General features: G+C 43.2%; 1 protein-coding gene across 5 annotated transcripts in view; it reads right to left on the bottom strand.

The window, feature by feature from the left end:
- Positions 1-1781: 1781 nt before the first annotated feature.
- Positions 1782-23483, bottom strand: part of LOC138774771 (uncharacterized) — a 90434-nt gene continuing 68732 nt past the window's right edge. For 4 of the 5 annotated variants that reach the window (XM_069955695.1, XM_069955711.1, XM_069955701.1 and 1 more), the window contains 7 exons: positions 23244-23354; positions 21756-21849; positions 17611-17731; positions 3823-3886; positions 3493-3582; positions 2056-2175; positions 1782-1851 (listed from right to left, as the gene is read on the bottom strand). In XM_069955695.1, the coding sequence (XP_069811796.1) occupies positions 1843-1851; positions 2056-2175; positions 3493-3582; positions 3823-3886; positions 17611-17731; positions 21756-21849; positions 23244-23354 (609 nt within the window). In that variant the 3' untranslated portion in view covers positions 1782-1842. Of the gene's footprint in view, positions 1852-2055; positions 2176-3492; positions 3583-3822; positions 3887-7127; positions 7274-17610; positions 17732-21755; positions 21850-23243; positions 23355-23483 lie in introns of those variants that run through there. The other variant, XM_069955707.1, reaches the window with a different exon arrangement.

Consider the following 23483-nt stretch of genomic DNA (forward strand, 5'->3'; position numbering starts at 1 on the left):
CCTGCAGTGTGAACAGAGTCATAGATGTGCTGCCAATTTTTTCTTTTTTACTATAATAAACAATGTCAGCAGAGGTAAAGGCTTTATTATAAATGCATTGACTCTCAGGTGACATCTTCTCTGATCAGAGTTGTCCTGACATAATATGGCCACACACTGTTCTCCCAGAACATAATACTACCACACGCTGTTCTCCCAGAATATAATACTGCCACACACTGTTCTCCCAGAACATAATACTGCCACACACCATTCTCCCAGGAGATAATACTGCCACACACTGTGCTCTCAGGATATAATACAGCCACACACCGTTCTCCCAGAACATAATACTGCCACACGCTGTTCTCCCAAAATATAATACTGCCACACACTGTTCTCCCAGAACATAATAATGCCACACACCATTCTCCCAGGAGATAATAGTGCCACACACTGTGCTCTCAGGATATAATACAGCCGCACACTGTTCTCCAGGACATAATACTGCAACACATCGTTCTCCCAGGACATAATACTGCCAAACACTGTTCTCCCAGGACATAATACTGCCACACACTGTGCTCTCAGGGCATAATACTGCCGCACGCTGTGTTCCCCGGACATAATACCGCCACTCACTGTACTCTTAGGACATAATACTGCCACACACTGTGCTCCCAGGACATAATACTGTGACACCGTTCTCCCAGGACATAATACTGCCACACACTGTGCTCCCAGGACATAAAACCGCCACATGCTGTTCTCTGAGGACATATTACTGCCCCAAACTGTTCTCCCAAGACATAATACTGCCACACACTGTTCTCCCAGGACATAATAGTGCCACACACTGTGCTCTCAGGACATAATACTGTGACACCGTTCTCCCAGGACATAATACTGCCACACACTGTTCTCCCTGCACATAATACTGCCACACACTGTTCTCCCAGGACATAATACTTCCACACACTGTCCTCCCAGGACATAATACAATCACATGCTGTTCTCTGAGAACATAATACTGCCAAAAGTGTTCCCCCAGGACATAATACTGCCACACACTGTTCTCCCAGGACATAAAACTGTCACACACTGTTCTCCCAGGACATAATACTGCCACATACTGTGGCTCTGGCTGCATGCTCCATTGTGAGCAGCGGGCAATTCGGATGCGGGCGCGCACGGATGCACCCGCATCCAAATTCAGCGGCAGTAAAGATCATCCAGCCGATACTGCAGTACCGGCTGGTATGATCTTTTCTGACCCCGGGCGTTCTGTGACCCGGCTGGGTCACGGAACAGCCATTGTCATACAAAGTGGGAACATGGCCTTATACATATTTTTGACTTTTTAATTTTGTGACGATTAATTATAAATTAATTAATTCCAGAACATAAAATTACTGTGATCTGTGAAATTAAAGGAGAAGTCCAGTGAAAATTTTTATGAAAGTATTGTATTGCCCCCCAGAAGTTATACAAATCACCAATATACACTTATTATGGGAAATGCACATAAAATGCGTTACTGCCCCTAGTGCTGTTAAGGCAAAACAACTGGACACTATTGTTTGCTCTGGACCATTGTTTTTCAAGCTGTGCCAAAAAAGTCACATATGGTTCTTGTCCCCCCTACATGTGTCTTCCTGTTAGCCAATGCATATACTATTGTGTACTTGTGGTACTAGGACGCTTGCACTTAGGTCTAGGGTTACAAACATATCACTTGCAGTGAACACTGGTGTGGTTAAACATCATCTATCATATTGAAAAAAGACCCACCTACAGTGTAAATGTTGGGAATCTCTGGTGTAGCTCACAAACTTGAACACACCTAGAAACACCATCTATAGATTACCTGTCCTAGCAGAACATATAGAAAAATATGAGCATCGCAACCTCTATAGTAAATATACTGTGGTTAATCATTACAAATGTTACAAATGTGTTAAAGTAATGGTTAATGTGCATTGATAGCAAGAAACATTTTATAACAATAAGAAAGAATCCAATTATTTGCTGAACATTGTTCTATTATTGTTCTATTTTTTCTATACATCTACTCACTAATAGCTGTAAACAATCCATCCTTGTTTGTTGTCCTGGTTCTCCATAGCAAACCATATGCAAAGCTGTATTGCCATCGTCATCTTTCCAATTCACTTCAGCGCCATATTTCAGTAACATCTACAATTCAAAGAAAATTCTCCAATAAAGTATTACAAGAAATATTTTAGATTTTAAGAGCACTCTCTGGACAAAAAATAAAGAAATAGGGGCAGCAACTCACCAGTAATTTTCAGATAAATAAATGCGTTATTTCATGAAAATTCCTCCACACAATAAAATAGGACCTATGACAAAGACGCCAGCAACCACTGTGAGACAATAGCCTTTTTACACCATCATTGGGGCTTCATCAGACCATGAGGTCTGTTACAGCGCCCATGCACTAAGGCCCGGACTGGCATCTGGCCCTTTAACTGTGGGTGTTCTTGATGAACGCTCCCAGTTAAATACTGTGGCACTCTTATCGACAGAACAAGAAGCCAATGTCTTCCTGCCCTGCCGGTCTCTCTTGTGGCTGGGGGCAGCACTGCTCGTACAAGAGGCCACTCTCTATCCCAGCTTACCAATGCATGAGTGATGATCAGAGCTGGGAGAAAGAAGGAAAGAAGGGGGGGGGGCTTTAAGCTAGTGCATCAGAAAGTCATGCAATCTATAGTGCTGTACTGTAAATAATTCTCCAGCGCAATGCGTCTGCTCAGTCCACTGGAGTAAAATATAGCAGTAAGGAACAGCTACTGTGCTATGCTGTGACTGGCCACTTAACTAAGGGATAGGAATAACCTGTGTGTATTTTACTGGCTCTGGTCCTGCCCCCTAAAATAAAGGGAATAAAAAACAGCTGTGAAAACTTTTTTGTTCATTATTATGGGAGCTTTTTAAACAGCATTTAAAAATATTCTTAAAAGCAATCCCCGTGGACCACAGCCAATAATAGACAGTCCCATTCACATCATTAAGAAAGGCTTCTGGGCCTGCTCAGTGACCTTTTATAGAGGTCATTCTTTAGGGAAAGGAACTAATGGAGCCGGGTCATGCCCAGGAATAGAATGGCACCGTATGTGGAAACCGGGCCATGGTTCAAAAAAAGGACTGCGGCACCGGCTTCCCCATGCCGCTGCCGTTGTACCCATGTGCACAGCTTTAAAGCGAGTTTACCATTAGTACATTCGCTTTAAGTGACGGAAAACAATTGCTCTTTAAATTTTAAATCACAGCACTTTGTTGCAGTCTGCCTCAATAATCTTGTAAAGTTCCATATTGTCAAAAAGATTACAAAGTAATTACAATAAGTAGTCAATCCGTAACCACTGAGTCAAAATAGCAATAATATAAAATACACACTTTAGCAGAGTAAGATGGTGGTGAAAGCATACAGAGCAACCAGCCAGGATGGTACAGTCAATATCTGGAACATTAATCAGTTTGGATAAATACCTGCATAGTCTTTGCATCCCTCGATCGCTGCAGTGGTGTTGCTCCTTTATAGTCTAATACATCAATATCAACTTTTAATTTCAAAAGACTCTAAAATATAATAGAGAGATTATGACAGCTTATATAAAACTACCTATGTGATGTAGATTTATGTGATATATACCCTAATGTGTTGAGTGCAGTCAGTTGGGCAGAATTGTGGAGAAGCATCTTGAATGTTATAAAGAGACTTATGAAATGTGATGAATTTATGAAGGCATTTTTCTAGAGAAAGTCATGTGTAGGTCTTAGGTGAAAATAACCCAAGCTTTTGTAAAGATATCCCTTTACCTCAATGCATTCCTTTTCCCCAAAGTGTGCAGCAACATGCAGCAATGTACTTCCATCAAAACACCTGTAAAATAAACTGATGTTAAATTGTGTAAAGGGAGTTATTGGAAAATCAGCACTTACCCCATACGTGCAAAACTCAAACATTAATGCCTTCATTGGCTCTCATCTACTAGAACAGCTTCTTTCCTATACTGCTTTACCCTCCTAATAAAGACTGCAAGTGATCACTAGTCAGTACATTCCAAGACTCTGATACAGCTTGTGGCTATGTTACCACAATGGGAAAATTTTAGTGCCAAAAGACGTCTCTCTATTGATAATGATGGCCGCCAATAATGATCACGAACATTATCTGTAGCCATCATTATGAACAGACAGCAGAAAAGATGGTCCCCATTTTCATGTTGTGGGAACAGCCTGTGTGTGTAATCTCTAAGCAACACTAGTACTAATTCAGAATTTGTGTAATTTTCACCAAACCCCACCCACCCCTTATCCTCACAGACAATAAAGGCCCTTTTAGACAGTCTAGGCTAGTCAGGCTGTAGATAATAAGCACCAATCCCAGTGTTTGTGGCTCATTTTTTAAGTCTTCACAAGGATCAATTAATCGTGGGACCGGGCCACATGAGCAATCGCTGAATAGTTAGTGTGGCCTTTTCCTTCATTGTTAGCCACACATCTCCAGAGAGCAATATGCGGGCAATAATGATGATTTGATTAGCTAAACAAAAGATGCATATATCTGATCGCAGAGGTTCTTAAGGCCCTATTCCACGGGCCGACTTGAGGAGCAAACGAGCTTTTTTTGCGCTTGTTTGCTCCTTGTTCCTGGCTCACTGCCGCCGCTATTCCACGTGGCAGCAGCGAGCGGGTGAGTCCGGGGGGCTGCCCGGGTGATCGCTAGATCGTCCGGGCAGCCCATAGCATACAGCAGCATCTGCTGCTGATGCTCCTATTCCACGGTGCGACGGCAGCAGATCGCTGCTGTATCAGTCTTTTGTTTTTCAACATGTTGAAAAACAAATGACTGCAACGATCAGCCGTCATGAACAATGTTGGCTGATCATTGCCTTCTATTCCACGGGACGATTATCGGCCGTAACGGCCAATATCAGCCGAATACGGCCGACAATCGTTCCGTGGAATAGGGCCTTTAGTCTTAGACACGAAAGAGTCGGTTTTTATTGACAGCTAAGGAGCAATGCACAGTCCTCCCAGAGATACTACAGTAATGCTTTAAGTGCTCTAATCTCTCTCTCTCAAATACAGTGTACTTTTCTGTGTAAAGTTTCGACCCCATTCCCGACTGGTATCTTAAACAGCAAGAAAAAGGAGGCGGAGGATCCAGAAAATGAATGGCATTCAGGGGCAGTATGCTCTTGAATAGAAGCATCAGGACAGTCAGCTATGTACGGAAGTTACACAGACAAGCTATAGCAACTTTTAACTGTGAAGAAAGTTTCTTAATTCTACAGTTAGGAAGCAAATCAGGGCAACAGTTTTATGTAGTTATGTGCATTGTCCTTGTACCCATCAATATGCTTCTTTAGTCTAAAGGTTTTCGTGTAGCTGTGTACCCAGGTAATTATATTGTGTTTAGGTATCTTCAGCTAAACTTGTCTAATGCGTCATCATGTCCTCACACTGCTACATTAGTCAGTGTCCAGGATAGACTAGGGAAGGATTAGGAGGTATAGGAATAGGTCACTGTGTTTCCCTGCCATTAGTTACCTTAGCCTTGGCTCTGCAAGAGAAGATTAGTCCTGTAAGTTGCTAATTACATCCTGAGTCACCCCTAGGTCAGTCATGGTGATTAATGGCACCATGTAGTACTTAGAACATATGTTGCCTAGGAACTTCAGTTGTGCAAGTCAATTGCACAAGTCTACAGACCATGCCAAGAAGGTATCAGTTTCTACAATTGTGGTCCTACTCCAAGAGAGAGAAAAATTTCAAGCCAGAAGATATAGAAGCTGTACAAGTACTTTCCTTGACCACTGGTTTCTTTGAGCATTTCCAGACAGAATCAGTTCCATGTGGCTTAAAAGTTATGACTGTTTTCGCCTCAAACCTTGTGATAGGGTATTGTAAGGGTGGTATTACACTAAAAGATTTTTGGACAATTAACGGTGAACAATCTCAAACGACCGCAATGATGAACGATCTTAATCGTTCACCCTATTACACAGGACGATGATTGTTACTTACGGTCGTTCTTGCGCTCGCCCTTTCCTGGCTGATCAACAATTTCTCGTTGGTTGTTTAATCGTTGCCTGCTATTACTCATAATGATTAACGATTTTTTGAATGATAATCGTCCAATGTAATACCACCCTAACACAGTTGGCCATGAGTAAAAGTCTACTACATATTTAACCAATGAGCTAATTTGCAAAACCCTGCTCAGTAGAGCTTATCCTTAATGGGTATATTACCCCTAGCAATAATTCCAGTTCCTAAAATCTTGTTATTTCTACCCAGGGGTCAAGGAATTGTATATCTGTGCAGAAGCCTATCCTTCTCATGTTTTTGACTGCATAGACTGCACCAGACATGTCATCAAAATACCCAAATAGCTCACAGAACTCCTGCAAAAGGCTTCCAAAGTAAGTGTGAATAGAGTCAAATGAGCAAATTTACAAACATGTACGCCTATTCAGAGCTAGGGTAGATCACTGTGGCTGCCTGTGGATATGCCAGATTTATTAAGAGGGAGAAGGACAAGACTTGTGTTACGACTGGCCTATAGATACACTGGTCTTAATAGTTTGCCCCTTATTATGTTATTTACTTGTTCCATTGTATTATATAGATTATATAGTTAGTGTATTATATTTTACTATTTGTAGTTCTCTATTTATTTTCAGTTATAAACCAGTAATTGAGACAGATCTCAATTTCAGATTTTCACAGACATGTTATTTCTGTTGCTTGCAGGGAAGCCAAATCTAAGCATGTTATATTGTATTAATGGCCATGCTCAGCATCTTATAAATATAAATTTGTTTTAGGTGACAAGTCAGTTGCCATAGCAATGAAATGTCTTAATAAAATAAACTGCACTGCGATATCCTGTAAAACTCCCATAGTTCTCTCCATCTCCATCTAAAGGATCAACAGCTAATGTTATATTAACTGCAATTCAATACAGCGAGATGCATGACAATCATAACAGATTTTTAGCATATTTTATAGGCTTATAATACATTTATATCTTATGATGTCTTAAGGTTTTTTTTAGTTAAACAAGCGCATATTTCACGGATGTGTAGTGTGCTTTGTAATAAAGATTCCCTGTAAATTAGCATTTATTCTATTGTAGAAACATAGACATTATTGTGATAAATTCAGTTCAAAGCTGGAAATTTACTTGTGGGTGGACTGTAACACATTTGCATCATATGGAGCTGTATCCATTTTCTACCTTCCATTCATCAACTGTGGCCTATATTGTAAAATTAGACATTTTCTTGTCAGAAAAAGACAAGATCAGCATGAAATAAGGTGCTGGAAGAACACAGATATTGTAATAGGACTTAACTTACATAGCAAACTAACTAATATGCATGCCATTATGAAGGTGACCTCTGTTCTGTAGATCCTAGTCAGTTAGCCTGTAGAGCCACTGCATACTAGATTTCCTGTTTATATAATGTATACTTACAAGAGGAAGGCTGTCAATCAATGCATAGGACTGACCACTTGAATACTAAGGCCAGAATAAGCGGAGATATAAATGACAAGCTACAATGGACCTTTTCTAACAAAACCGTATATCAATCTGTTTAACTTCTCCTATTCTATATCATGCTGCCTGCAAACCACTGGTACTAGGTCTGCGACACTTCCCAGGTCTTCCTACCCTCCTCTTTCTTTTAAGCGACCCCTTTGGGCAGGATTCTCCTCTTCAGCATAGAGCTAAGAGCCTGGCCACGTCAGTACGTCTCCACTGCTTCTGGTCACCTAAAGCATGGGCGCCCCCCCACCCCCCTTGTGCCTCATTGACACTGCTCCTCCGGAATAAAAAAGCGTCCTATAAGCAAAAGATGACACCAACTTATAAACAGTACCAGTGGACTGGGGGGGGGGGGGGGGGATGCAGATATGGTTTAAGTAGAAAGAGTTGTGAAAAGGGATTATATGGTGGTTAATGTTGAATTACTTACTTTCACCCCATGTGTCTACATATCAATAATAAAGATAGACAGACAGAAAACAGAGCTTAAATGACCCACAATGCTATTTGTACACAGTTGTCTTTTCTGTTAATGTTCTTCTCTTACCTTATTTTGACAGAAAGATGGATACTTACCTTTGTCTTTTTTTAGATAAACTGCACATAAAGTGTCCAAACTCATTATCAAAGCCACTTTTGTAACAGACATAGCCTGGCAAAACATGTCAAATAACATAACTCTACAGTCCCAAACCCTTAGGCACGCTCATGTTTCACCGAGTACAACTGCAAACACTGCAGAAATCTTTACTTATTTTTTGTTCTTCTACTTAGCCCTTAAACTGCGATGAAATGTGTAGGAATTGAACAGTACAAATGTTAAAGTTTATGTGTTGTATGTAAAGCAAGTGATATAAATGGCATTTTTTTTGCGCTGATGCCGTTTTCCGTGTGAGATCGGGAATGTGATAATTTAATAGTTCGAGCGATTACACGGGCGGCGATACCAAATATGATTATTTGTTTATTTATTTTTATTTATAAAATGAGAAAAAGGGGGGTGATTTGGACTTTTAATAGGGGAGGGGATTTTTTTAATAATAAAAAAAAAAATTTACTTTTTTTTTTTTTTACTTGTTTATACACAGCATCGATCTCTCATAGAGATATGTATATACACAGCAATGATCAGTGAGATCGGTGATACATTGCTCTGGCCTGCTGCAGGCCAATGCAATGTATTGTCGAGCCGGGATCAGCGTCATTGCGACGCTGAGTCTCGGCCCGGCCAGAAGAATGGATCTCCCCGATGCGATCGTGGGGGGGAGATTGGTCCCACTAGACACCAGGGAAGTGAGGAGCAAAGCATCTAAATGCAGCTGTCAGGTTTGACAGCTGCATTAAGATGCTTAATTAGCCGGTGCGGCAACGGGACCCGTGCCGGCTAATAGAGGTGCTCCCCGGCGCGACCACACTCTGAACTCCCCCCGCGTCACCATGACATATGAAATACGTCATGGGACGCTAAGGGGTTATACATTAATAAAATAAATGTTATACATGACTCTCTGTGCTCCCTGGTGTTCTGCTCACTTTTGTCCTCTGTCCACAGCTGCCACTGGAACTTCTGAGCCATTCTATGAAGTGACAGGCTACTCAGCAAATCACTGGCCGCAGCACTGTCCCATCTCAGGCAGTGATTGGCTGAGTGGCCTGTCACTTTAGAGAACGGCTCAGAAGTTCCAGTGGCAATTGCAGACAGAGGGCAGAAGCAAGAAGAACATCGGGTGAAGGGAGAAGAAAATCTGCAGCAGATCCTGTATGTGTGAATACATCCTTGAAGTAAAAAGTCTACAAATGTCTGTAAAATTTTCCTAGGCTGAACCATAAGTGTCCCTCTGTGGCCATCCAAATAGTTGGGAGGTATTGGATTCTCTCCTGGCTCAGTTTCATGTCACACAACGTGAGTCTGGACTTCCCCGCAGTATTGGGGCAACCACTACAAAAAAAACAAACAGTTAACTCATCTCGGGCCCGTTCCCAGCCTCCACCGTTTCCTACGGCCACAAGTCATTGAATTGCAGCCGCAGAAAACTGACATGTCAGTTCTTTGCAGCGCCACACAGGATCCTGGCCGAAGCGTATATGATGTGTATACGCTCCGGCTGGGATCCCATAGAACAATAGGCTATGTATCCCGCCGCACAAAGTACTTTTACGTAGTGTGAATATAGCCCAAAAGTAGTTATAGTCATGTGTTAAATTCAATGGCTATGACATCTTATGACTTATCCTTTTTTAGCTAGAGGGAAAGTGAAAGAGTTAAACCTCCTCACTTGAATAGATAGCTTTTATAAACAGAGACAGTGATACCTGGTACCAGTTGAACTAAAAAAAAACAAAGTACCAGAGTTCCCCTTTAAGAAAGCTGCCAGCTTCTGCCTGCTCTTGCTAGGCTGGCTATGTCTGCACCTACTGTATGTCCTTCTGCCTTTGGTGCCCCACAAAATACTGCAGGAGGCGGTAGTAAAGAAGTAAGGATCAATCTGACAACAATTAAAGCAAAGTATAATAAAAGCTATGTCTTCCTCCACCCCCTGGCTTGCCCTTGCAAGTAGAGATGAGCAAACTTCTCAAAAGTTCGTTCCGACCAGACTTCCGGATTTTTTTTTTAAAAGTTTGGTCCGACCAGATTTCGGATTTCTTCGGATTTCATAGTTTAAAGGATCGATATGATACGGGGGTAGTGTATTTGGTTGAATTTAGGGCTCTACATGTCAGTGACATCATTATCTTTTCAATATCTCAAAGTCAATTTTTTTACTTCAATATTCACCATTACAGGCCAGGGCAGGAGCAACAGTAGCCAACATGTAGGCCAGTGAAGGCCCAGCAGTAGCCAACATGGAGGCAAGGGCAGGAGCGGCAGTAGTCAACATGGAGGCCAGTGAAGGCCTAGCAGTAGCCAACATGGAGGCCAGGGCAGGAGCGGCAGTAGTCAACAGGGAGGCCAGGGCAGGAGCAACAGTAGTCAATATGGAGGCCAGTATAGGAGCAACTGTAGTCAACATGGAGGCCAGTACAGGAGCAACAGTAGTTAACATGGAGGCCAGTACAGGAGCAACAGTAGTCAAAATAAAGGCCAGTACAGGAGCAACAGTAGTCAACATGGAGGCCAGTACTGGAGCAACAGTAGTAAACATGGAGGCCAGTGAAGGCCCAGCAGTAGCCAACATGTAGGCCAGGGCAGGAGCGGCAGTAGTCAACATGAAGGCCAGTACAGGAGCAACAGTAGTCAACATGGAGGCCAGTACAGGAGCACCAGAAGTTAACATGGAGGCCAGTACAGGAGCAAAAGTAGTCAACATGGAGGCCAGTACAGGAGCAACAGTAGTCAACATGGAGGCCAGTAGAATAGCAACAGTAGTCAACATGGAGGCCAGTATAGGAGCAACAGTAGTTAACATGGAGGCAAGTACAGGAGCAACAGTAGTCAAATAAAGGCCAGTACTGGAGCAACAGTAGTAAACATGGAGGCCAGTGAAGGCCCAGCAGTAGCCAACATGTAGGCCAGGGCAGGAGCGGCAGTAGTCAACATGGAGGCCAGTACAGGAGCAAAAGTAGTCAACATGGAGGCCAGTACAGGAGCAACAGCAGTCAACATGGAGGCCAGTGAAGGCCCAGCAGTAGCCAACATGGAGGCCAGGGCAGGAGCAACAGCAGTCAACATGGAGGCCAGGGCAGGAGCAACAGTAGTCAACATGGAGGCCAGTACAGGAGCAACTGTAGTCAACATGGAGGCCAGCATAGGAGCAACAGTAGTCAACATGGAGGCCAGTACAGGAGCAACAGTAGTCAACATAAAGGCCAGTACAGGAGCAAAAGTAGTCAACATGGAGGCCAGTACAGGAGCAACAGTAGTCAACATGGAGGCAAGTTAAGGCCTAGCAGTAGCCAACATGGAGGCCAGGGCAGGAGCGGCAGTAGTCAACATGGAGGCTAGGGCAGGAGCAACAGTAGTCAACATGGAGGAGAGTAAAGGAGCAACAGTAGTCAACAAGGAGGCCAGTACAGGAGCAACAGTAGTCAACATGGAGGCCAGTACAGGAGCAACAGTAGTCAACATAAAGGCCAGTACAGGAGCAAAAGTAGTCAACATGGAGGCCAGTACAGGAGCAACAGTAGTCAACATGGAGGCAAGTTAAGGCCCAGCAGTAGCCAACATGGAGGCCAGGGCAGGAGCGGCAGTAGTCAACATGGAGGCCAGGGCAAGAGCAACAGTAGTCAACATGGAGGCCAGTAAAGGAGCAACAGTAGTCAACAAGGAGGCCAGTACAGGAGCAACAGTAGTCAACATGGAGGCCAGTAGAATAGCAACAGTAGTCAACATGGAGGCCAATATAGGAGCAACATTAGTCAACATGGAGGCCAGGACAGGAGCAACAGTAGTCAACATGGAGGCCAGTAAAGACCCAGCAGTAGCCAACATGGAGGCCAGCACAGAAGCAACAGTAGTCAACATGGAGACCAGTGAAGGCCCAGCAGTAGCCAACATGGAGGCCAGGGCAGGAGCGGCAGTAGTTAACATGGAGGCCAGGGCAGGAGCAAAAGTAATGAAGCACTAGTGAAGCGGAAGCAGAATAATGAGGTCAATGGACAGACGAGAGGTAGCAGGGCAGCAGCTGCAGCAGCAGGAATGGTGGAATGACCAGTAAGGGTAAGGTATAGTTCACATATAGGTCATAATAGAAGCAGAAAAGGTCCTACATCTTGGTGACAACAGGACCAAATCCTACTCTGTAGTATCAGGAACAGGTGTCACAAAGTCCTTATCATTTTGATGAAAGTAAGACGTTCCACACTATCACAGGACAATCTGGTTCTCCTGGGACTGACAATATGACCTGCTGCGCTGAAAACTCGCTCGGATGACACACTGCTGGCCGGACAGGAGAGTATGTCCAAAGCAAATTCAGCGAGTTGTGGCCAGACATCTAATTTTCCCACCCAGTAGCCCAGGGGTTCCGACACGTTAGGTGGCAACGTAGAGTCCAAAAACCCCTGGACTTGCTGTTTGAGGTGTGCCGCCATGTCTGCTGTGCTGGTGCTCCTGTTACCCCGGCCCATGGCTGCATGAAAGCGTGCATCATGGACATCAGGCTCAGACTGGTGCCGCTGCTCATGCCACCCAAGGTACTAGAGGAGGATGTGGAGGAGGCAGCGCTGCTGGTGAGGCCCTGGTGGGAATGGCGTGAATGAGAGCGCCGTGTTCTAAAGGCTGCCACTAACTGTGCACCCAGCTTCTCTCTATAATAATTCATTTTTTCCTCCTGTTGGGAAGGGTGAATGAATTCACACAGCTTGTTGCGATACCGTGGGTCCAGTAGTGTGGCCAGCCAGAAGTCGTCCAGTTGATGAATCCTTTGCAAGCGTGGGTCAGCCCGAAAGCATATCAACATGCACTTAGCCATTTCCATCAGGGAGAGGGAAGGAGTCCCCGCCTCCGTCTCCACAGCATACTGCCAATGGTTACTGCCTCCATCCTCCTCATAGTCGTGCATATCCTTCTCTGGCCCCCCTCTGGTCTGGCAGGAAGGCTCATCTCCTTCTCCTCCACCCATCTCCCCTAAGAGTTCCTGTGTGTTCAGGTCCCTTCTCCTCAACTTCCTCGCTCTCCTCCTCCGCCAAGCCTTCCTCCAGCGACCCAGGCTGCAACAGTGGCAAGACCTGTTCCCCCTTGCCACTAAGTTGCATGAGCATTAGCTCCAGTACATGAAGCATGGTTATGATGGCGCTCAGTCCTGTGTCTTGCCCACTGACCAGCAAGGTCTCCTCAAAGGGTCTTAGCAAGCGGCAGGTGTCACGCATAAGCTGCCACTGCCCGAGCTCCAGGTTACACAGGGGAGTCGCCATATCCGCCTGCATCAAGAGGAAATCTGTCAAGGCCTTCCTCTGCTCTTAGAGCCGGTCCAGCATGTGGAGGGTGGAGTTCCACCGCATGGCTACATTGCAGATGAGTCGATGGTTGGGAAGACCATTCCTCCGATGCAGGTCGAGGAGGATGCTGTGAGAGTGACTTTCAAGCCATTGACAGCACAGTCTGTAACTGGGATGTAGACTTTAGAAAGTGTGTAACTATTAGGTTTAAAATGTGCCATATACGGGGTGTGCTCATACCTCCTCGACGCAGTGCGGAGAGAATGTTGCTCCCATTGTCACTCACCACCGTCCCAACTTTTAAATGGCATGGAGTCAGCCACAAGGGGATTTCCATCTCGAGCAGGTGGTGCAGCTCTTCCCCTGTGTGTCCTTTCCCCCAGGCAGGCTAGGTGCAGCACAGCGTGACACCTCCGTGCTACACCCAAGTGATACAAGGGAGGATCACTGGCGGTTGAGGAGGCTTTGGACCTACTGGAGGAGGTGGAGGAGGACCGTGACACAGGAACCCTGCTGTGACAAAGGCCAAGTTGCTGGGGTTCCAACGGCCATATTACATTTATCTGCTGAGCAGTAATGGACATATACTGCCCTTGCCCGTAATTACAGCTCCAGATGTCTTTGGTTACATGTACATGTCTGCTCACTGAATGGCTCAGCAAGTGAGCAACCTTTTCACGAACATACCTATACCTGGCCAGCATAGCTGTGTTGGAAAAGTAGTGTCGACCGAGTTGACCACTTTAAATGGCAGAGCTTAGAGCACCAGCAACTTGGCCAGGTGGGCGTTCAGTTTGACTGATGCGGGATTGCTGGGTGCATATGTCTGCCTCCGGTATAGGGACTCCATGATGACAGGCTGCCTACTGCTAGCAACACAAGGGCCACCAGCTGAAGAAGGGAGTGAAGCCACACTCCCTTCCACAGAGGAGGTCTGACTGTGTGAAAGGCCCCCCTGACTACTGCTGCTTCCTGCTGCTGTTGACCGTGGGTCTGCCTGGGCCTGCTGTGACCCACTATCACCCCATTTCTCCCAGGTGGAAAGGTGGTCGCGCTTCATATGGGCAGCTATGGCACTGGTGCCAGGATGGCAATCCTTGCCTCTTTTAATGCGCCTGTTGCACAGGTGACAGATGACCACATAGGTATCCTCCTGGCACTTTTTAAAAAACTGCCATACAGGCGAGGTGTAGAGTCTAGTACCAACAGGCTGTGAGGATGGGCGGGCGCTGCCGATACCAGGACCTGCAGTGGAGGAGGGTTCCCCAGTGGTCATCTCCTTGTCCCGGCTATGCTTCCGACTTGTTATTTGACTACTGCTGCCTGTCTGCTTCTTAGTTGTGGCGGGTCTGCTGGCGGACGGATTCCCGGTTGACGAATCTGTCGAATAAGCTAACTCCTGCCCTGGATCCCATGTAACATCTGATGTAGCATCATCCAGTTCCAGAATGATGCTATCATCCTCATCAGGCTCCTGCCCAGCCCTCTCTCGTCTACTGCCTACTGCTTTCCTGCCAGGCCTATCATGGGCCTGCTCTGATATCGCCTCCGACACAGTTATGCCCTCCAGTTGATTGTCCTCTGTCTCTTCCCCCACGTGCTCATCATCATCAAAGAGCTCATAGATGCCAACAGTTCCCTTGCAGGCGGCGGGATGTTGCTGATCATGACAGATGGACGACGTGGGGGAATTGCTGCATGCCTGTGCCAAGTCAGGGTCGTGTCCGAGGTACCCACAGATACCTGGCTGGCTGTCTCACTACTCATCCTTGTGGACGTCGAAGTGTGAGCTAGCCACTCCAGGACTATGGAATTAGACGTGTGGACACGACCCTGGTGTGACAAAGGAAGCTAAGGCCTGCCACTGGACCCTCTTCCTGCGCTATTTCCTCTTCTACCCCTTGAGCCAGACTCTCTGCCCTGCCCTCTGCCTGAAACGCTTTGTGAGGTTTCCTGCTGCCGCTGTGCCATGACTTTATATTCAAATTATGATTTCTACACTTGGTAGATGAGAACAGTATTTTTTGTAATACAGTCTAGCAGGCGTGCCCCTTTAGTACTTGTATATTGTATTATTCTACAAACATGCACAAGAGATATATATTTGTGTCTCAGGAAACAACGTATGTCATATACACTCTCGCAAGGGTGCCACTATAGTACTTGGATATCTGTATAGCACTTTTTTGTAGTTTTATTCTCCAGACATGCACAAGAGATTTATATTTGTGTCCCAGGAAACCACGTATGTCATATACACTCTCGCAAGGGTGCCACTATAGTACTTGGATATCTGTATAGCACTTTTTTGTAGTTTTATTCTCCAGACATGCACAAGAGATTTATATTTGTGTCCCAGGAAACCACGTATGTCATATACACTCCTGCAAGGGTGCCACTATAGTACTTGGATATATGTATAGCACTTTTTTGGTAGTTTTATTCTACAGACATGCACAAGAGATATATATTTGTGTCTCAGGAAACAACATATGTCATAAACACTCTCGCAAGGGTGCCACTATAGTACTTGGATATCTGTATAGCACTTTTTTGGTAGTTTTATTCTACAGACATGCACAAGAGATATATATTTGTGTCTCAGGAAACCACGTATGTCATATACACTCTCGCAAGGGTGCCACTATAGTACTTGGATATCTGTATAGCACTTTTTTTATACTATTATACAGACATGCACTAGAGGTATATTTGACACTAAGGTTGAGAAAACTCTTTTCTGGTTTCTATTTGCTTTCTGGCCCTTTGCTCTCCTATGCCTAGTCTATCTATCTATCTACCTATCTTTCGCCCTCTCTATTTTTCTCTCTCAAACTCTATATGTTTCTCCTCTCCACTTTCCTAATATTCTTTTTGTCTTTGCGTTTGTTGAATATCTTCTTAGAACAGCAGCACGAGCAATTGCCAGCGTTTTGTCACTGACGAGCTGTTAGCAGTAGTAACACTCTCCCTCCTCTCTCTCAGCAGACTGCATCCTGCGGTCATGTGAGCGCAGCTATACCGACGTCACAGGGGGTGGGCTAGTGCAACATCCCTGCTGATTGGATGTGTTCCGGGCATCATGGGAAAACGCTTTTCCCGCCCGGAACACTTCCTGGTTTCTAAAATGGTGGCTGCCATTTTAGAAAGCAAGAAAAAAAAATTCGGAGCGGACTTCTATAAATCCGAATCCGATTGCACTTGGACTTTTTGGAAAATCCGATCCGGATCTCATACCGGCCGAGCCGGTTCGCTCATCTCTACTTGCAAGTCTCTGCTTTTGTGCTGAGCAGGAGTGCTCCAGCAGCCGTCCTAATCCCAACTGCTGAGTTTGTCAGCCAGTTGCATGTTCCCTGTGCCAGAGATCAGGACTCAGCTTACTTTCAACTTTAGGCAGCAAGTTGTATACATGACACACATGCCCACAGAGAGGGCTCTGACTGCCCCTCAACATCACAACTATAGGGCATAAGACAGGTATATAGGTTTATTGATGCAACCCTATTGAAGGTTGCTGATATATGCACTGCAGACATAGCGGCACATTTATAATTCTCTGTGCCGTACTTTTTTGGCTAATTTGGTGTTTTTGCTAATTTTAGTCAAGTTATTTGCGATATTTTAAGCACTTAAAGCCAGCTGCTCTCTTATTCATTTTTTGTCTTCGCTCAGAAGGGGTGCGGTTTCATATTAACTACTTTATAAGCCATATTTATTATGTCCGATTTTTTTGTTTTTGTGCAAAAAATTGCACATCAGTAGTCCACTCTTACCCTGATTTAGTTTTGCTAGACAAAAAAAAGCACAAAAAATTGTGCAAGCACACAAAAAATGCACAAGATTCATCAAGGCCTGTGCACCTAATAATACGTACCTAATAATACATGCATCTGCTTTTCTACGCTCTCCTCTCAAAGAATTGACATGTCAATTCTTTGAGCAGATTGGAGGCGCACAAGGCATCCCACTGCCAATAGACATCACATTCAGGCATAGTTTCTCCCATATATGTGCTGATCACATTATGATATCTGTTCTCTCTTGTCTCAGAAGCTATACTTCCGAGATGAGCACAGGGCAAAAGTACAGTACCCATAAAAGTATAGTACCCTTTCTGCTTCCTGGACAACCTCTTTAGTAGCCCCTTACCAAAATTTAGCATACTGTACCTGCTGGTCAAGCTGGCCATGGCATTTTTCCCACTTTCATGTTCTTTTACAATCTTTTTTAGCAGTTTGGTATCTCCTTTAAGAATCCCAGACACTGCAGTTTGCCACCGTTCACTGTATACTAAAATAAATAATTAAGGTTATTGTATCATTATTGCTGATGTAAATAGTAAACGTTCAACATGGGGCCACTTTAAATATAATTTTTGGAAGTTGTTTCGTAAGATAGATCTCTTACAGAGATTTCAGATGTGAATTAGGAAATGGAGCACATAAGCTGCTGAGTATTACAGCTTTTCTAATGACTATATTCAGTCTTTTAGCAAATGTATATTTTTATTGTGTAGGAACTCAAAAGCCTGGTCTCCTGTGTTTTGGAGCCCTGCAAAATAAAATTATATGATCAAAAACAGAACGTACCAATTAGTAGAGTATGTTCCGTCCATTAAACTGAATGCTGCCTGCTTTAAGTGTATCAAGGACTACATTGGCACACTTATCTGCCATAGACCATTAGTAATGTGACCTCTTAAAATTGTAGTAGCCAAATTTCAAGTGAATGGGCCTGAGCTGCAATATCCGACATGGTCACAAATGTATGTACAATTCTCTGCCTGAACGTGTTGTTATTACGCCGCTTTGTGCTGCAATCTCACACGCTGGTGAATACATGTGTCCAAAGCCACACCCCAATCACCAATGGCTGTGAAAGAATGCCCATATAATTCCAGCCAACATTGCACAACAATTGGTAAATGCATGGGGTGTGGTTTCAGTCTCACACATTCCTCCAGTAGAATGGCTCTATAGTTAGCACTGTTGCCTTTCAGAAATCAGACTCTGGGTTCAAATCCATGCAGGGTAACATCTGCATGAAGTCTGAAAGGACATGGATTTATCTAATAATTTCTGTACTGTGCAAGTACAGTACAAATCATCAAAACCAAGACTAAAGCATCAGTAATGGATTTGTTCTGTAAAGACGCTCCACTTTTAAGTGCTTTTCAAAGTGCTCCAATTCCCTTGAAAAGTCTGGTATAGTGTCACCCAACTCCAGTTAGCACTATATAAATGAATAAAAAAGATAATATAACATGCCCAAGTGCATGAGGCATTATGCAGTTAATATAGCAAATAAAAAAGTAGGCACTACAAATCTCTAGTACAATCGATAACAACTGTAAGTTGTTGACGCAGAGAGCAGAAAATCGTATATACAGATATTTCATAGTGCTTTACAAATAGTTGACCAAATTTGTATAAAAAGTAAAAAAAAAATTGTGGCACTCAAGTTGCTTTGAGAAACTGGCTTTTACCCAAGACAGCTGCATCAAACTGCCCAAACTGCTTTATACTTTTTAAATTCATAATAAAAATGTCAAAATAAAGAGTTTTCATCTAACAGTGAGTTTCTACCATCCATCAACTAGCAGGTCATAGCAGTCTATGGTGTGGATCCCATTCATAGACTCTAAACCACAGTCTATGAATTGCTGAATACCGAAGCCATTAAAATATAAATTTCATTAATAACATTATATCAGGACACTTTTATTTCAGCAGATTTCAAATGTGTTCTGTAAAAAGCTCCTCAAGCTGGGGGAGGGGGAGGGGCAAGATTTAATAAACATTGATTAGAAATACTTAAAATTCAAAGTGTATGTTTTAATCAAATTTGGTGAACATGACATGATGGGAATTGTTACAGTCCGTGGAGACAGTTTTGTGCGTAACATGGTTGGATGCACTAGCTCAGCAGCTGTGTGTCCCTGGAAGCTATTTTGAAATGTTAAATGCATATTTTAACTTGCATGTTAAATCACAGGAGAGTTTTTTTTTCTCTTTCATTTAATTTTAGAGCCTGTGGTCACTGAAGAAAAATTAGATAGGTATTACATATTTACTAATAAGTGACTGTTATTTTTACTGTATATGTATACTGTACATTGTAAGAGAAGATACTCTAGCAGCATATGCCCAGATCAGATTTATAGACTTCTATTTTCTAGACATATGCCAAAATGTATATATTTGTTAGGTGTCAATCATATTTTAAAGGGGAACTATCAGCAGGCTAGACAAATCTACCCACCTATCCATGCTTCCTCCTGCAGGGCTGATATCAGCGCCCCCACTGCTGCACCTGGCATTATAACAATGAGGGCTCTTAATGAGCGCTCACAGTTAATGCAGCAACACTGAAAGAGCAGGAGCCATTGGCGTCCTGTCAGTCACTCTTGTGGCTGCCAGCAGTGTTTTACCTGCAGTCAAAAGAAGCTGCTCTCTCCCTGATGTTTTGGCACTCAAGTGACGTCACCCAAGCACCGGAGCACCAGGGCGAGAGCGGAGAGAAAAGGAGATGTGTGGACATTTGGTGCAAAAAATGAAAACAAAAAAGTATACAAATTTAGTATTCTTGTAATTGTAATGACCCATAGGATAAAGGTAACATGTCTGTTTTACCATGTGGTGCCCTCAGACAAGATTATTTTCCCACAAAACTCAAAAAAAAGTTGAGTTGTGCTTGGAATCTGACTCCCCGCAACCAAACTTTTATAATTAATTCTGAAGCCATAATATCCACCATCACTATTCACATAAAGCGCTCTAATATCTAATGGACATAACTGCATGATGGTCCAGTATTGTCACATATCCTCTTCTAATCTAGACTGAAATGTTGCACAGAAAAAACATGAGGGTATTCATTGACATGTACACCATTTTTTTCAGAGGAGAAAAGTTTTAAGCTATTTTTGCAAAAAACTCTTTATGAAAGTTATTTTGAGCTCATCTTTTTTTTTTACAGAGTGGGGCCTAGAAGAGAGTGGTTGTGGTCTCCCATAACCAGATAAATTTACTTTCACTTATGCCAGATATTGGCGTAAATTATATTGTAAATCTATCCCAACCACACTTTCAATATGTTTATGGGAGACGCCTTCAAATTCATGAAGTGAAGGGTGTGTACTGCCGGTTGGCATTGCATCACCTTCATTAAAGCGACTCTGTACCCACAATCTGACCCCCCCCCCCCCGAAACCACTTGTACCCTTAGATAGCTGCTTTTAATCCAAGACCTGTCCTGGGGTCTGTTTGGCAGGGTATGCAGTTATAGTGATAAAAACAATTTTTAATCCTTCAGCGCTGTGTCTAACAGCCAGGGCTTATATTTGTATATGCATTAGGCTGGCACACCCTCTCTGTCCTTCCTCGCCACCCTCCTCATCATTAGGAATGCTGCAGGCAGATTGCCTCCTATTCCCCACCTGTGGCAGCCCGGCACATGGGCTGGATTGTTAATACACCTGGCAAAGCTGAAACAGCAGTAAATGTTCCTGGATCATTCCTAATAATGAGGAGGGTGGGGAGGAAGGACGGAGAGGTGGTGCCAGCCTAATACATATACAAATGTAAGCCCCGGCCGTTAGACAAAGCACTGCCAGATTAAAAGTTGTTTTTATGACAATAACTGCATCCCCTGCCGAACGGACCCCAGGACAGATCTTGGATTAAAAGCAGCTATCTGAAGGTACAAGTGGTTTGGGGGGTCAGATTGTGGGTACAGAGTCGCTTTAAAGGGATTGGCCACTTTATAGTAAAATAGTTCAGTGTACAGTATTATTAAGTGCACTCATAGCCCTTACTGACAGCTGCCCCCTGTATTCCTCATACAGCTAATATCAGGCACCCCTCCTCCAGGCTGTGCTGCCTTGCTCTGTGGTGATTCTGTTCATGAAATGGCTGACATGTAGGAGCATGAGACCATGCCCTGCCCCCAGTGTCAACCATAGGCATATACAGGCTCTGTGCTGGACACTTGAGGGCGGGGATGGTCACATGCTCCTCCATGTCAGCCATCTTATGGACAGAATGACCACAGAGCAGGGAAGCACAGCCTGGAAGAGGGGAGTCTGATTTTGGCTCTATGAGGTACACAGGAAGCTGCTGTCTGTACATACAGTGAGTACACTTACTAAAACAATTTTATTATAAAGTGGCCAGCCCCTTTAAAAATTCCCAGCACAGCAGTGTTTCAAGCAGAAAATCACATTTGAATAAAGGTTGAACCCCCACTAATTAAATTTTGTGGTATTCTCTTATATATTGAAGAACATCTGGTAGTTTTGTCTACTATACTGTACCTTTACAGAACTCTTTAAGATTGTACTTTGAAGTAGAAGGAGAAAGCTGTCCATTGATGCCTTCATACACACGGCCTCCCCATTCAATCAAAAGCTAAACAGGAAAGTACATTTTAATAATGATAAAATATCAGTACTGTTAAAAGTATGTCCAACTGTAACATGTAACACTATCTCTATAAAGCTGAATCCTGTTTATCTGCCTTTGCCTTTACGAAAACACATTGAACTGCAGTGTATGCTATATGTTTGTTATGTTAATGTGGGATCCACTTGTATTAAAATGTGCAATTCACTATATCTTTCATTACTCTTAACAATAGTATAAGGCTTTCGTCACAGTTTTATTTTGTAAATTAGATTACATAAAAATGCATGTATAAACACCAGAATTTTTAAAACATAACCTTTTTTGGTAGTTTTTTATATTTAACTATGGACCACAAAAAAGTTACCAAAAAACTGTTAAAATGTCATTAAAATGCCACAAAACCACACAAAAAAACAGCAGTGCTCCCTACTATGGGGGGCAGCACAGGGGGCCGTCTACTATGAGGGCAGCAGCACAGAGGGCCATCTACTATAAGGGGCAGCAGCACAGAGGGCCATCTACTACTGGCGGCAGACCCTGTTTTAATTTGTGCAGGGTCGTTTTAATGTGATCAGCCCTGAAAACATTACTGTCCCCAGACCCGGGCATGACAGGCAGCCACGGTCACACAGCAATAAGAGTTTAGGTTGTCAGTGACAGGAAAAGGACTGAATTTTTACTACTATGTATGGAGATTTAATTGACCTTTAACCATTGGTGAATGGGAGAAAATAGGGAAGGGCATAAGGAACATCATATCATGAATATCAAGGGTATTAATAAACAAAAAAAAAAAAAAACGACATAAGAAGAGTCATATTATGAATACCAACAGTCTTGTTTATCACCATCAAAATGTAAGCAATATTAAAAATATATTATAATATAATATATTTTAAAATATAGGCTATATTCACACAACGTCAAAAATAGAGAAAAGGCGGCCGATTTTGATATTTAAAATATTGTCCGTTTTTTCCGCGATTTAACTGACACCAATGGCAATGCATTGAAGTCTATGAAAAGACGGACGTCCAATGCACACAATATATTGAATAACGTCTGTTTTTGCCATAAACGTCAAAATAACAAACATAATCATTATTTTCGGACGTCTTTTGCAAACAGCGGACATTTTTTTTACTTGTTCACACACAGTTTTTCTTTTTCCACTGTTCTTTCTCTGTTTTTACTATTAAATTCAATGGACTTTTCAATTAAGCCACACCCAAAGTCCAATTAGTAATCCCAAACTAGAATCATTGCACTAGCCGTCATTGCACTAAGGGGTGGCCAGGCTGCTAAATAAGGTCCGTTATTTTAGACTTAAAATTACAGACGTTGTGTGAACATAGCCATGCATATACTTAAATTTAAATTAAGGAAATTCATCAGACCTGACAAATATTTCTGTGTTGTCCTCCCAAGGCATAGTGTAATGGTTTGTGATTCTGCCCATCTCTTGTATTGACACATGCTCCATTCTCAAGTAACAACAATGTTATAGCCTTTAAAATAAGAATCAGAGTTCAGAGAGATCTGCCATTTCTTCCTAAGGTTTTTTCTTGAATCCATCATTCAAAACCCATGGTTTCCCCAGGCTCTTTTAATACTAGATTTGACTGACTAGGCTTAGA

This window comes from Dendropsophus ebraccatus, chromosome 1 (assembly GCF_027789765.1).
Source record: "Dendropsophus ebraccatus isolate aDenEbr1 chromosome 1, aDenEbr1.pat, whole genome shotgun sequence".
NCBI lineage: Eukaryota > Metazoa > Chordata > Amphibia > Anura > Hylidae > Dendropsophus > Dendropsophus ebraccatus.